The 15,815-nt window shown below is 39.9% G+C and overlaps 2 protein-coding genes across 3 annotated transcripts in view; one reads left to right on the top strand and one right to left on the bottom strand.

The window, feature by feature from the left end:
- akr1a1b (aldo-keto reductase family 1, member A1b (aldehyde reductase)) overlaps nucleotides 1-2,277 on the bottom strand; it is an 11,669-nt gene extending 9,392 nt beyond the window's left edge. The window contains exons 1-2 of one of the 2 annotated variants that reach the window (XM_007554658.2): nucleotides 1,937-2,277; nucleotides 753-848 (exon numbers count right to left, since the gene is read on the bottom strand). In XM_007554658.2, the coding sequence (XP_007554720.1) occupies nucleotides 753-833 (81 nt within the window). In that variant the 5' untranslated portion in view covers nucleotides 834-848; nucleotides 1,937-2,277. Of the gene's footprint in view, nucleotides 1-752; nucleotides 849-1,797; nucleotides 1,911-1,936 lie in introns of those variants that run through there. The other variant, XM_007554657.2, reaches the window with a different exon arrangement.
- Nucleotides 2,278-3,013: 736 nt separating this feature from the next.
- Nucleotides 3,014-15,573, top strand: uhmk1 (U2AF homology motif (UHM) kinase 1). The gene is made up of 9 exons (XM_007554655.2): nucleotides 3,014-3,911; nucleotides 4,630-4,759; nucleotides 5,150-5,339; nucleotides 5,419-5,610; nucleotides 5,898-5,992; nucleotides 6,071-6,147; nucleotides 6,273-6,371; nucleotides 7,953-8,041; nucleotides 9,025-15,573. Exons 1-9 carry the CDS (start codon nucleotides 3,617-3,619, stop codon nucleotides 9,169-9,171), a joined length of 1,314 nt encoding a protein of 437 aa, XP_007554717.1. The 5' UTR covers nucleotides 3,014-3,616; the 3' UTR covers nucleotides 9,172-15,573.
- Nucleotides 15,574-15,815: the final 242 nt, after the last annotated feature.

Genomic DNA, 15,815 nt, shown 5'->3' with positions numbered 1-15,815 from the left:
TGGACCCCTATGATTTAACGGATCGATACTCGCGGGTGAAAAATCGATAAGTTCCTAGGGCAGAAAATATCGATATATATCGCCAAATTGATTTATTTATACAGCCCTAAAAATCACTGAGACTTCTGTCCACTGGGGGCAGTTAAATACATTCAAAATTCTTAATTGGTAATGTGGATGAGCTAAATAGTTACATTCTGTAGATTTGTAGATGTCAGTTCACAACAGTTATGATCCATATCCAGAAATAAATTCAAATCAATCCAATCAAAACAGACAGATTCACATTTAATTGCACGTTTCAAAGAATCCCAGAAAAATAACATTAAGTTACTAGTTTGGCGCTAGAGTCAGGGCAGTACAGTTGTCCTGGTAACCACCAAACCCAGACACATCCATTGGATTGTCAGAAGGAGACAATAATTGTACAAGTCTTCCAACAATACTTCACTTCTCCAGAGTCCACTGGTGGTTCTGACCACCATGTTATGGCCTAGTAGCTCATGACTGAAAATGCAAGTCACTTCCACTTTGTTATAATAACACCAACAGTTAACTGTGTAATATTTAGTAGCAATAAATCTGTATCAACAGAATTCTTGTGGCATCTGTTGTAAATTCACCGAGCTCCTGAGTGAACTTATATGTGCAGGATTTTATCCATCTGGACCACCTGAATACAACGATGTACACATTTTTGACAATATACAGCATCTCTTAAAAAGGTGAATAACATAAAATCCTATTTTTACCTTTCCAGGCTCACTCTTCCATGTGCCCAGTCCAATAAGGGGCATCTTCCGCCCAGTGTTGAGAACTGCAAAGTCATTCATACCTCTCCAAAACACCTTACACAGAAAAGATGAGAGAAAGTAGTTTACCTGGAGGTTCAAAGCTTTAAAAAATACACTAAACTAACCTTGGACACATCTGGTAAATTTAAAAAGTTTTCTACTTTGACTAGGATGGTTGGGGGGGAGGCTTGAGGTGACATAAAACTGAACTAAATCTGTGCAAACGGCAATGAGGATGATATGATACAACATAATGGGTGAAAACTGACTTCATAGTTTTAAATATGCAGATGTGACAGCGGAATAAATGCAGGAAAATTTTATCTTGAACTTAGGTACTACTGATACCACTTGGGCTAATTGTAACTACTTCAGTACCACGCTCCAAATGGAAAGCAAAAAAATATTAAACTAACTAAACTCTGCACACATTACAAACCGTGCCTATGGAAGAATTTAACAAACAAACTTTCTTCAGCAAAGAGGTGAATTAGACTTTAGTCGTTTTTTTCTGCCACAATTATTCATAAGTTAGACTCAAGTTTAACAAAAACTTGAAAACCTAGGCTAGTCCAAACAACGCAGTCCATAATATTTCACATCGAGTCGTTTGAATGTCACGTGACTTTCAGGATCTAGGAGCCAGCTGTGCGCGTGACCAAAGTGAATTTATCTTGTAGTCCCTGGCTGCTTCATCTGTTAGCTGCTGTAACCACAGCTCTCGCGTTTACTGGACTTAAAGTACTCGCGCTGGATATTTTCAAGTCAACCAATAACTAAGTGCTAAAAATTATTTCTCACCGGCTTCTATTTATTATACAGTTCAAATTGTAAAACCAAGTTGCTGCTGCCTGCAGCTCATTTAATAAAGGCAGCTAGCCAGCAGAATGGTGCTCCAGTTTGGAACTCCGTATATGAGCAGGCATATTCCCCATTTTCTGTTCCGTATTCACGGCTAAAAAATTATACGCAGACCAGAAAAGGCAGCATTGATCTAACTCACCCTTTTAGCGGCCTCACAGAATAACCGAGGTAACGCTCGCTTTAGGATTTGACTCCTGAATAAGAGCATGGCTGCTTGTTATCAGCAGTGAAATAAATGACAGAACAACCAACATGGCGCTCCGCGTCGCTTAACTCACCGAAGAGCTGATCTAAAGGTTGCACCGCCACCTGCTACTTCAACAACAACTCCTTTTCTTTTAGCTTCTCCAGGGCAGAGCTGCCACTTTCTGTTTAAACTGTTCAAAAACACCACCCTGATTTTGCTGACGCTTCCTTTTCCCGGAAGAGTACATTCCTCGATTTCCGGCGAAAATACTATGCATTAGCTCTTTTTTAAAATTAAAGTTAAAAATGGTCAATTAAACAGAAATGTTCAGATTTTAAAATGCACTGAAATCTTAAAAAGACTCAGCCATGTGTATATATTAAACAAAAAATAATTCAAAATGTGAAAGTAGCGTATGAAAACAGTAACACAATACAGCTGTTTCAACAGGAAGTGTGGGAATTCAACCAGATGCTTCCAATGGGCTGTTTGTTGGTCTGGACCACACAGGTGTGTTGTTAACATAATACCAAGTTTTAAAGAAATCATAAATGCCTTGAGATAAATAGTTATTGCTGCCCAACAACTGGGAATTCAATACCAACACATATAGACTTGGATTTGGCCATTTCCAAACAGGCACCTGAAGTCCATCCAGTGGACATCCAGACATCCCAACAAATCTTTTGACTGCAAGGTCAGGAAACTAAAGAAGAAAAGGAAAACAACAACAACAACAAACTTTTTCTTAGAATGCTCGATAACAAGAGTAATAGACCCAGGAGGAAAGGTCGTTCATCCATCTACCCAAAAACTCTGCCACACTTGTTCTGGGGGATCCCCAGGTATTCCAGAGTCAGTAGAAATATATTCTCTCCAAGAACTTCTGAGTCTGGACTTAGGATCTCATTATTTTGGTCAGATTATCTGAGTCGACTTTTTCTTTACCACGACAGACTGACCAGAGCCACCATCTTGTGGAACAAAGACACCAAGATGCAAAACTTCTCTACTGTTCCCCTAGGGTAGCAGTCCACCTTTATTGATGTATTTATTTTGATATGAACAGTTTTACAGTCTCGTTATTCTTAATATTTTGGGGTTCAATTACAAACCCGTTTTATGAAAAAATATAATTTTTATTTCTACTATGGTATAAACATGACATAGTGTAAATTTTAATAACGTTAAGGTTTTCAAAAGCAGCTTCATACAAAAACACTAAGTGTGAGCACCCTCCTAACCGAGAGGGGGCAGACGTTTCGTTTGAGAAGACGGAAATGAATCCAGCAGAAACGGAAGTTAGTTAAGTGACAACAATCTGAATTTACAACTTCAGCAAAACTTCGCAGTGTTCTGATACACTAGTTTTTGTGTAATTTATATATAACATTTGGCCGCTTTAGAAGTTATTGGTGCATTATGGAGGAAGTTATCTCCCATCCGCCGTGGGAGCGGTGTGTTTTTGCCCTCAAAGTCGGTGGCTAGTTAAACTGTTTGTGGAAGCTAAGTTGGCTAACGTTATCTGTCAGCTGACTCGTTTGACAGCAAACCTTCTCCTAATATGCTCCGACGTTACTCGGTGTTGGCTTTAAACAGGCTTGTTGGTGTAACCACGCTGTGTGTTAGCTGGCGTTGACTCGTCCAGGTGTTTAATTAGCAGCGCTGATAAGGTGACCATAGATCTTGGCTCGCAATGTTCCTGCAGCTGCTTCCACCTTTCAACTAGCTGCCTCCCCTCCTCTGCTTTTCTCTCCTCCGTCGCCCTCCGATGGCTCACTGCGTCCCGTCCGAGCCAACCTCCAAGGTTCAGGCTCCAGAAAGTATCCCGTCCCAGGTCAGCGTGGACCAGAGCATGAGGCCGGTGCTGTTTGAGATTTTCGGCGAGATCTGGACCGTTCAGTCCCGGCTCGGTCAAGGAGTGTCGGCCTCGGTTTACCAAGTCAGCTCCGGCAGAGCTGCCACGGCCGCAGTGAAGGAGTTCCAGGGCGACTCACAGGGAGGGGACTACGGCTATCACAAAGAGAGGACCGTTCTGGAGGACATCCAGGGGCATAAGAACATCGGTAAGAGCAATATTCGACGTCTTCAGTGTGTGCGTGGTTGCAGAGGTGACGTTGCTTCCTGTGTGTTTAGTTGCTTACTTTTTGGAGAAGGGTTACCCGAGTTTTGGCTTTCTGCAACTGTGGCTAGTAATTAGCCAAATTCTGCATAAATCTCAAAGGTATTATTGTTTTTCCTTTCCAGTAGTTAATCTGCAGAGCGAGTCAAAAGCATTCACACACTTTAAATGTATTCACATTATGTCATGTTAAAACTCAAACCTCAGTCTCTTCTTTGGGAGTTTGTGAAATAGATCTAAAAATGAATTACACTTCAAGTGAAGTGGAAGATAATTATTACACTGTTTTCGAAACTTGTCTGGAAAATATTAGTGGCGTGCAGTTGCATTTAGTCCCTCCAAGTTAGCACTGCAACACCAGCTTTTGCTGCACTGGCCTCAGAGTACCTGTTTTGCAGGTACTTTGCAAAACATTCTCTAAGTCCCTGAACATCCTCTGGAGTTAAGTTAGATCCACCATCAAGAGATGGAAGGAATTGTCAGATGTTTATATGTAACAACATGTTTTATATTTGCTTTCCCAGTTATACAGCACTTTGTGTTGGACCACTGCATGTACTTTCTTTAAAATATGTTGAAGCCTGTGTTTGTAAGTTGACCAAAATTGAAAAAAGTTTTGATTACTTTCCTTATGATGCATGATGTGTCCTCCTGTTTCTCAGTCACACTGTATGGCGTGTTCACCAACCACAACTGTGTGGGGGTGGCTACGCGCTGCCTCCTGCTGGAGCTCCTGGATGTCAGCGTATCGGAGCTGCTGGTGAGGCGCAGCAATGGTGTCAAGGGTGTAAGGTAAGCAGCTCCATGTTGCTGCTGATCACACTGTCACTCTTGGACTCTGGTTGGAGCAGGCAGGTTATGCGTCTTAGCTCCTGTCTTACTGCTGGAATACTTGCAGACAGGAAAGTCAGAGAGTTTATTTGGCTTCAAGAACCAGTTGTAGTTGTCTTATTATTTGCCACTTGATTTATTTCTTATGACACCTTTTACCAAATTCTTGGATTTAAAAAGCATATTTTTTGTCATTGAATCATCTCACCATGGAAAACAAGAATGGATTAAATAAATTCATTAAAATCAAGGCTGTTGGCTCTGCTACTAATATTTGTCCTTTTATAGTTGCAAATGAAGCCAATAACATGAGAAATGAATGGCTGGCCCCCTGTGTTTGATGCCCTGCAGCAGACCCCAGAAGGGCCACTCCATGTGGCTGGTGCAGCACTGTGCCAGAGACATCCTGGAGGCTCTTGCCTTCCTTCACAGGGAAGGCTACGTCCACGCTGACCTCAAACCACGCAACATCCTGTGGAGTGCCGATGACGAGTGCTTCAAGCTCATCGACTTTGGGCTGAGCTTCAAACAGGGAAACCAGGTTTGTGTGTATGTTGGGCTGTGAGAAAATAGAAGACGGGCTGGCAGGGATTCTTAAAATGATCCATTTGTTTTGATAGGATGTGAAGTACATCCAGACGGATGGGTATCGAGCCCCGGAAGCCGAGCTCCAGAACAGCCTGGCCCAGGCTGGGATGGAGGGAGACTCCGGCTGCACAGCCGCCATCGACATGTGGAGCCTTGGCGTCATCCTGCTGGAGATGTTCTCAGGAATTAAACTGAAAGACACCGTCCGCTCACAGGACTGGAAGGTACTGCCAAACTCTCCACAGAACCAGGACGACTGGATTTATTAAGGAAAATATTGAGTTTCAACCATTTCTTTTATATTCTTTTAAAACTAGAAATGTTAACATTTTAATACTTTTATTTTATTAAATGTGTTTCTAGTGATAATGAAATGCTACTGCTGAGTTCATTTTCATGCTCCAGTTGAACACTTCTGTGTTTTTCTACGCTTAAAACAAGGAAATATTTAATAATGCAAATCTGTTGGATAATGAAATCAGATCACACTGCCTCTGTTTCTGGGCTACAGGACAACAGCGTTGCCGTCGTCAACCGCATCTTTGCCAGTAATGGCGTGATGTGCCCTGCCATCCCAGTCTATCACCTCAGAGACCTTATTAAAAGGTAAGCGTTTGCTCCTGGACTCTGCCTCTGTTTCTTGACGTAGTCTGCAGTGAAGTGGGCTGTTTGCTCTGTGTGCAGCATGCTGCTCAACAACCCAAAGCAGAGATGCACAGCTGAAGCTGCCCTGCTCAACCCGTTCTTCAGTATTCCCTTCGGTAGGTGGACATACTTTGCATGTCTGCAGTCATCCCTGAACCTCCTACTCTGCTATATTTACCTGCGTGTGTGTTCGCGTGTGTGTGTTCGCGTGTGTGTGTTCGCGTGTGTGTGTGTGTGTCAGCCCCTCACATAGAGGATCTGGTTCTACTGCCTTCTCCTGTTCTGCGTCTGCTTAACCTGATTGACGACAGCCACCTGCACAATGACGAAGAGTATGAAGGTATTGTGTGTTTCTATTGTATTTTTTCATTTTTCTTTTTTTTTTGTTCCAGTTAAAATCTACTGTAGGCCAGTGTTTCTCTAACTTTTTTGAGGACCACTTAACCCATTTAACAAACAGTCATGGACCACCTAACCTAAAATTGCCCTGCGATAACACAACTTAATATATGATGCAACCTGAAATGAAAATTTTAGTCTCTTAACTCACTTACTGTTGTTTCTTTGTTTTCCTAATGAGAAGAGTGGTGCTGTTTGGTTAATGTGACGACAAAGACATGAACAGGTCTACTTGGGCATTTTGAGTTATTTACATATTCTGAAAGTGTCTAAGCTTTCAAATGAGCTCAAATACATGGAAATAAAAAAGGAGTTGCTCTTTACTACCAAGTGTTATTAACATTTAGGGCTACTTGTGATTTAGAAGCACAAATAAAGAAAAATAGACTTGAGTTGCTTTAACAGAAACAAAAAATCTTTTTCTGCACCTTTAAATATAAGAATAATTGACCAATTTCTAACAACTGTATTTATTTATTTATTTATTTATTTTATTAAATAAAAATGCTTTTTACCTAAAAGCAGAGCATTATCCATTACCAAACAAAGTCATAAAAAACAAAGAACAGTTCTGATTAACTGGAGCGATTCCTACCGCTAACCGGTATCCACATCAAAGGAATCCACATCAACACTCAGCACTTAGCTCCTCTGATCATAGAAGTAGTCCTGGAGTTGTTTTCTTTTCACCGATGTATGCAGCTTTTCTTTTGAGTGATCCGGTTTTAAACCAGTTTTCCATCGTTATTCTTAACAAAATCGTTTGGTAAGCTAACTGTGTCCCACTTTAAGCTATAGTCTCGGCAAATAAACGGTCGTTTACATGCAGTACCTCAAATGTTGCCTCCTAGTGGTCAACATTCTTGACCACTTGGGCAGGGGGCACCTGCAGACCACCACTGGTGCGCAGACCGCGGTTTGAGAAAGACTACTGTAGGCATATAAAACAGCATTTGAGATCGTTTTGGAGGAAGTGGAAGTCGTGGCGACACACCGTCATCCACCGACTTTAGAGCAACAGATGCTTCAGTTGAGAATGTGTGGTACATTTTCAAGCAAGCACTTCAGATATGTTTCAGAGCATCTTTGTGAGAACATTAGAGAATTGCACAAACTTTTTAGGTCTTGCTTCATGTTGCACAAGAAGCAAGAAATTTCTTCTCTCTCCCATTTTTAAAAAGTAAAGACAGGAGGGCCATCGGTCAGTCCAAGCCTTAGTTGAACATTCTGGTGCCAATGTCGGCATCTCTGCTATGTGAGCTTCCCAGGACTCCTTCACTTCAGTGAAACATGAGATACATTCCTGAGCACAAATGGATGAATTAATTGAGCCATAACAATTAGAGAAACCAGCTGGTGACTGCAATTAGTACAGAAGAATGTATAGTCGGTACGTGTCAATGTAACTAGAGGTTAATATAAGTAAAAAAAAAAAAAAAGGAAATCTAACGTATAAAAAAAAAATCTTCCCACAGTGAATGCAAGCAGAAGCTCAACAGTCTGTGTTGATTATTGTTCCCAGACATACTGGAGGACATGAAAGAGGAGTGCCAGAAGTACGGCTCAGTGGTTTCTCTGCTCATTCCTAAGGAGAATCCTGGAAAAGGGCAGGTGAGAGGATTTAACCAACAAGTCAGTCATTGTTCACATAGCAGGTAAATGTTCATGGCAGTCTGAACAGCCTAATTTTTTCAGAAAAAAAAAAAAAAATCTGAATTGTGTCACCCTGTGCTATACCCTGTCCACTGCCTTACTAACAGAATTCAGCCTATAAAATTTTTCTGGGCCAATCAGCGAACAGAAGATGTTGTGAATGATTTTCTGCTGTTTTAGTATTGTAGTCCGCCTGTAGTTTTAGCAATAACAGCAGAGGAAGAGAACAAAGCCGTTCCGTCCGTGTTGGCCATGCTTCCAGATATCAACTTAACATTGACAGCCATCTTGTTCAGCTTGGCACTTCTCTCTCTTTGCAGTGAGGGATGGATGTTTACAGTGAAGGCAATTTCCAGTAAGCTTCAAGCTGGGACATTACCTACGTCAAATTTTAGCAGTTGGTTAAAGTCTCAAGCTTCAACAGAGTCCACACCTCCAGGAAGCAACAGTTCCTCCATATCTAGGGTCCAGCAAAGAGGCTGGTTTTTACCAGGCTGTATGTGCTGCTAAATCAGAAACATATCCAATAGTTTTCACAGTGTCTACAATCTGGATATGTCAGATCCATCTTTTACGTCTTTGACATGACACACGTCATGATTCTGCAGCAGAATCTGCAGAATCTGTTTATGCATTAAACAGTGTCTGGAGCAAGCAGTGCCAGCAGTGAAGCACCTCTCTCACCGCCACACATCCAACACTCCGCTTTGGGGTCTTACGATGTTCACACTTAAAAGTCTGATTTGGGTCGCATTCAATCAGTAGTATGAATGACCACGCAAAAGAAATCAGATTTCAGCTAAAATTTGGAATAGAGGATGTAGACCTGCTGTGTGAACGTAGCCTTAGACAGATTGAATCAGTGCTCAGTGTTCTGACTGTTTCTACAATAACATTCATCGTTTCTTTCACTCGTCCTTTAACCCTTTCGTTCCCATCAGGTGTTTGTGGAGTATGCCAACTCTAGCGACTCCAAAGAAGCCCAGCGGCTGCTGACCGGCCGAACCTTCGACGGGAGGTTTGTAGTGGCCACCTTCTACCCGCTGAGCGCCTACAAGAGAGGTTACCTGTACCAGACGGTGCAGTGAGGATCAGTCTGCTCCTCCGTCCACCTCATTTAAAGAACAGCGCTGTGTTTTGGCCTGCATCCCGTATACTGATACTTTCAACACCTGGATGCAGATGCAGACATTAGATTATCAAGCTTCTCCTGTAGGGGAATTGCTATATTAATTCTACTCTTAAGAAAATAAGTTAAAGTTGGAGTCCTTCTGACAATACATTTACATTTCTAATATGAGTTTACAATCATCTTTATGCAGCAACTGGAAGCAAAAATCAAGACTTTGTTCCCGTTTAACACCGCTGCGATGCTTACAGGCTTAATCTGCATGTCTTGGTCATTGCTGAAGTTTTACAAAGCGCACAAGAGATGAGTTGTTTAAAATGCAGCAACTGCTTTGCTGAAAGGCATGTTGCTCAGCAATGTTTCCATGCAGAGCAGCAGCTGAAACTAGCTGTGATGTTTGGTGTGCAGACACCCTCCCAGTGCTTCACTGTGAAAACATCCGACTCGTCTGATGACTCTGCTGGAACATTAGCTGTCTGCTGCAGGAGAAGCTGTGCTTCGTTGCCTTTGAATAGTGCAGTATGAGTGGCTAATGAAAACCCATTTGACGTTGTGTGTCAGGGATGTCATTTGTTCTGTGTATCAAGTGATTTAGATGTTTTAGATCTTCAAACTACATAAACCTAAAGAGAAGCTGAAGGTTCACTGTGGTGGAAGCTAACATGTGGTACTGTTGTTACAGCAGTTTATTTTTATCTATTTATTTTGGGCTATGTTATGTATTTTAAGGTGGAGGCATGGTACTGAGGGATATACCGCCCCCCTGTGGCTGCTCTCCTGTCTGAGCACATGCGGGGCTACAGGAAGTTGTCCTGTAGCTGTTGATGAAATGTTTCCTCTGACTGAGCTTCCATCCAGGAAAACTTCATGTTTTCACTGTAGCACTGAAAATATCACAAGAACTATTACACATCCTCAATCCAGAGTTCATAAGGATGTCGTTTGACTTCTCTACACTCATGTACTGGATAAGTGTAGAAAACTATATGGAAAATAATTTAGTTTTTTTCCTCCCATCAAACTTTTTTTCTAGTGTCATCCTTCCTGTCCTCTTCCTCTCTTGTTCTGGCTCTGAGCTATGTCCTACTTTTTGACATTGATTCTTCCACTCTTTCTTTCTCATTTCTTCTTTGTGTCCTTATTTCCTTCCTTTTATCCTGCCTTCAGTTCTTTCCTCCACTTAGGTTCTTGTTGCTGCAGTAGCAATATGAAAAACCTGCCCACTTTATAAACATCCATCCATTTTCCATACGTGTGTGTTCCAGACAGCAGTGAGGGAAAGAAGGGCTACGTCATGGGCAAGCTTCCAGTTCATACCTCAAAAAAAGAAAACTTTAAATGTACATTTTAAAATGAGCACAAGGAACAAAGAAGTTTTGGAGTCTGAGAATGTCTGTAATGTTTACACAAAGATCAGGTAGAAAACCCTGTAAAACATTTAAGTTAGAAATTATGGTTTTCTTCTAGTTCAGAAAATTTTCTGACCAGAAGTAGAAAACGTCTCATTACGGCAACCGGCATTGCTGCCAGTTGGAAACGAAGCGTTGCTCCAGATGCAGATTTAAAGCGAACTCAGTCAGCCACAGCAGAGAACCACCTGTAGCTCTCTTCACAGACATTGCTATGTGACATTGCTTTGGGATGATGGAGTTTTTCTTGTTGGCACCACTTTTTATTTTCTTCACTTTGTGGCACCTTTAAATGTTTCTACACAGGCTGCTGAAGTGACTGTGAGGAAAAAAAGGAATGTTTGACAATCTCCTGGTGTGTTTTGGTTAGTCGGTGCAAGAAGCAGTGGGTTGATTTTTAACCCAGCTTTGTAGCAGTGCTGTTCTGCAGAAATATGTGTTTGAAATATCAATAGAAAGTTTAGATTTTTTTTTTTTCAAGCTGTCAAATAGAAAGTTTTTTTCTTCTGTATTTTCCATCTTGACTGCTTCAAGCAGATCACCCTGGATGACAGAAAGCTGGAAATTTTTGCAATGTTATGGACTTACTGTTGTAGAATAAGCAATTATGAAACTCCTGGTTCATCTTCCAATTTATAACAAGATGTAGAGGTTCAGTACCCAAAAATTGTACTCAAGTAAAACATATCCATCCAAGAAATTACTCAACATGAGTAAAAAGGTATTTTGTTAAAAAGGCTGCTCAAGTACTCAGTAACTGATGAGAACATTCATATATTTTTAAATGACATCATCAAACAAACAAAACAAAGTCATTTGCATTTTTTAGCATTTTGAAAAACCAAAATGAAAAGAATTGATTCCAATTAATTACATAATTACAAAATAACAATTTAAGGAAGAACAAATGCTTTTCCAAATACCTTTTTTATAAATAAAACATATTAAACTAATACAGTAAGTTATCTTTCTTTATATATGTTAGAACAAGGTAAAGCAATTCCAGTGAAAATGTATAGTGTTTACTGTATTTTTTCCACCTGTAATTATTTCATCAGATAAAAAATTATCATCAGAACAACAAACCTGATGAACAAGTAGTGAGACCTCTTCAAACAAGAGGTCTCACTTCATCATAAAATGTAGCTCTGTGTGTCTCTATCAGGTACTTTTTTGGTTTAAACATGTTTGTTCTTCATTCAGTGAAGTTACTCACAGTGGGTTGAATACCCAGTTTTATTTAAGTAAGAGCAGTGATACTTCATAGTAACAATACTCAAGTAATAGTAAAAAAATGTGGTATACCAAAACTACTACTAAAAGCATTTTTTTCCCAAAAAGTTACTCAAGTGAAAGTAGTTCTTACTACCCAGCTCTCATAGGATTATGTTATGCACAATTATTATACTATCACATGTGCCAAATGGCATTTAAAATGCTGCTGTAACAACAGAAAATGGATAGAGTATGTTTGTCTGTTAAACATTACACACAAACTACACTTTCTAATTGAATAATTAGTTTGATTAATTATCCGTCAAATGTTGAAATGAATGAATCTACCCCATTACCACTCCTGTGTCCTTTGCCTTAAAGATGATCTCTGTTTAATCTCCATTATTGCTGCTAGACAATAAGAATTTATTGCAACCTATTTTATAAAAACACATTTGCTTTTTACATGCCAAGAAAGTCAATTAGTTGATGAGGTTTATTTCTATATTATATAAACAAATGGAGATGTGATATTTTAGTTAGAACAGATCCACATTTCGTATGTAACTTAAGCGATGTTGGATGGCTTTTCCATTTGTTTTTTGCTATAAATAGGCTGAAAAACTAAAGCACTGATTATGCTTACCTATTAAATCTTCCCTGGTTACCACTGCTAACAAATGAGCACTGTTCACTATGCTATTGACCGGATTCGAACGATTCTGCAAAAGTCAAAAAGCAACCTTTTTGTTACTAAGAGACACTTCACCTGTAAATTGACTAAAACAGACAGAATGTGGGTTTGAACGGGCAACCCACCGGTTCCATGACGAAACCCTACCTCCTGAGCCACTGCCGCCCCTAAATAAGCTGTGATACAATGAGTCAGAGAGTTTTCCACAAGTTTGGGGGAAAATGCTTCCAAAAGTGTGGCATTATTTTCAATAGCAGTATTTTGTTTCTGAGAATAGAATCATGTCTGTAGTGTTTAAGTATCAGAAGTTAAAAATGGAAAAAGTTTATGCCTATATTGCAAATTAGACTTTTTTTTTAAAAGAACTTATGCACTTCCTTAGATTGAAAATAAATCGTTGATTTTGTTCAACAGAAGATGTTGAAGTCTATATGTAATGGGAAAAGTGCAGTTTTGGTGTCAAGAAGGTTCCTCTCAAATATTACGTGCCTGAAGAAAAGTTAATACCTGTTTTCTCTCAAAGTAGTGTTTAGACTAAAAATCTTTGTGTAGCTTGAAATTAGTTTTCAGTGAAGAACAGTTTGCACCAGCCTGAAAACTGCAACCTCATGGAACATTTTCTTTCATTTTGTGCCTCGTACTTTGTCACATATCTGACACAGAAGTTTGTCTCCTTTTTAAATGTTATAGTCTTCCATTTAAAGCAGAAGTGCAGTCAGTCCTGAAGAGCTGATATCATGCCAGTCTTAGTTGTTTCCCTGGTTCAACACACCTGAATCAAATGATGGATCATTAGCAGAAGATTGTCATGCTGATAAGTTAGTTGGAGCATTTGAATCAGCTGTTTTGGGATGGAGACGCATCTAAGACTGGCAAGACACTAGACCTTAATTACTGGAGCTGGACACCCAAGACTTTATAGTACTTGAACTAATTTAGGATAATTGTAGTTATAAAACTTCAGAATTTTTTCCTTAGAAAATCATGCAATTATGTTTAAGTAGAAATACTTTTAGATCAATATGACCCTAGGTGTTAGTCTCCCTGCTGCAAATATTCATTCATTATTCCAATTCATTTAATTTCAAACAGACTTTATTAATCCCAAAAGGGAACGTTGATGTTTTAACTCATATTATCTTAGTTTCTTCATGTAGATGCTGATGGTTGTGGGCAGTAAGGATTTCCTGTAGCTATCTGCACCATAGTAGCTTACTGATTGAAGACACCTTGTAGTTGCATAATAGCCTCACATTAAAAGCAGAGGCAATGTCACATGGTGTGTGTGACAGTGCATTCATAGTAAAACAGGGTTATACTATTTTAAAATGTCAAAAATGATTACAGAGTTGCCATTTAAACTTTCTGTAATATCTTATATTAGCAACTAGCATGGCTACATTAAATAACAGCACTAATGGGTTGTATTATCTAGAGAATATAGATCTTTACCTTGCCTCATAGATTTCTAAGAAGTATTCTTGCTTCCTGTTGTTGAACGCCTGACTTTCTCTCGCTGTCTTGCAGCCTAAATGAGTAGCAGACATGTAGCGACATGTTTTAGCCAATATTTTAACTAGCTTCCTACATTTTCCTCACCTGCAAATGGCGAACTTTGAGTCTCCTTCACTCAATAACAGCACCCCCACTGAAGAGTGGTGGTGCCAGCAGGACTGGGACATGGAAATATTACAGGGAGAGAACAAAGTGATCAGCTCTGTCATTTTCTTCAATAGAAGAGCTGACTGCTCTACAGGAATGTGAAGAATTACATAACTCTTTAAGGAAGGTTTAGGCTGTGTGAGTTCTCCTGTGTTCTTGGGGAAGACCACACACACTGCGATACCAGACCAAGACAATCCAGTGTGTTGAATATATCGACTTTAGGTCATGAAGTCCTTCTGAGCAGACAAGATCATTCTTAACACACCACACATGACAGGAATATCCCTTATGATCATAAGAGATATCACAATAATCAAGTGTCCTTAAGATTGTCGAAAGGGGGACGTGGGGACAAAATTTAGCATAAAAAGTTTGTCGTGTGAACTAGGCATTCGTTGACAGAGCAAACACAAGATCTTTTCTATCAATATAAGGCATCCAACCCTTATATTGACGTGCCCTTACTTTGGAGAAAGATTTTGGATAAGTTTTGACTCTCATCTGGAGATGCTAGGATACAAAATCTCCAGGTCTAGCAGAGGCTAAATGTTGCAAGTTTGCAGATATGCCGCCAAGAATTGCTCAAACCCTTTGAAGTTTTGAAAGTTTACTTGCATTCAAGTTGGGGGAGCCTCTGAGATATTGCTCATGCTGCCTACTTCACCAGTTTACAGTTTTCCAAGTGTTAGTTGACATCCCACCCTGCAGGCTTTGGATGCGTTTAAAGTCGTTAGGTTTGCACACAAACACTAAGCCACGGTAATTCAGTGGCACAGCACTGAAGCAAAGGGATAAAATCACTCAAAAAAAAATCAAACTAACCCTTAATGTGAAGCTTTTGTTTAAAGATTGAGTATGAGAACTAGGGACACCTAGTGGCTTAATTTTTATATTCCAGCAAATGCTGGATGCTTCCTACTCCTTGTGTGTGTGGGAAAGGTGTTTTTTGTTGAAAGAAAATGCAAAATGTTGACAAGTTTGTCTTGGGCCTCTGTAAAAATGGCAGCCCAGTCACTATGCATTAAAAACAATATAATAGTGATTATTAAAATAGTTTTTTACTCATTTAACAGCAGCCTAAAATGATGGATCTGGTAAACCTGTTAGCTTTAGGCATGTCTTGATTTTTCTCTTCCTATGCATGATGTGTTTGGATTAACAATATCAAAATCCAACTTCACAAGTTCTGGTGTTTCAGACCCTAAATGAGAAAACGAGCATCAAAAGACGCTGCATTAGTCTTTCCACATGGAGATCCCTCCTCCACAGTTTTCAGTCTGGAATGAGATCTCTTCTGTTACATATCCTTGTGAAAGGCAAAAATATTCTCTATAATATTTAGTTGTCCCCTCCCCATGTTTTCTACTCGGAAAACCTAAAAAAGCACACGGTCTGGTTCAGACATCAACATGTCTGTAAAGATACAGGCTCTAACCCAGCACTGCATCGCTTAGTTTACCTCTATGTACTGCTAACACTGGGCATGTGGAAGGCAAAGACGTAGTGAATACAGGCTGTTAAATGTTTGTCCATTAGTTGGACATTGTGTTGCAAAAAGATTTTCGGGAGCCGTTTCACATTTTTACACTTTGTTCCGACTTTATGTGAAATCCCAACACA

The sequence above is a fragment of the Poecilia formosa genome, unplaced genomic scaffold, assembly GCF_000485575.1.
Source record: "Poecilia formosa unplaced genomic scaffold, Poecilia_formosa-5.1.2 Scaffold65, whole genome shotgun sequence".
NCBI lineage: Eukaryota > Metazoa > Chordata > Actinopteri > Cyprinodontiformes > Poeciliidae > Poecilia > Poecilia formosa.
The sequence above is the reverse complement of the archived record's forward strand: the minus strand, read 5'-3'. Positions and strand labels throughout refer to the sequence as shown.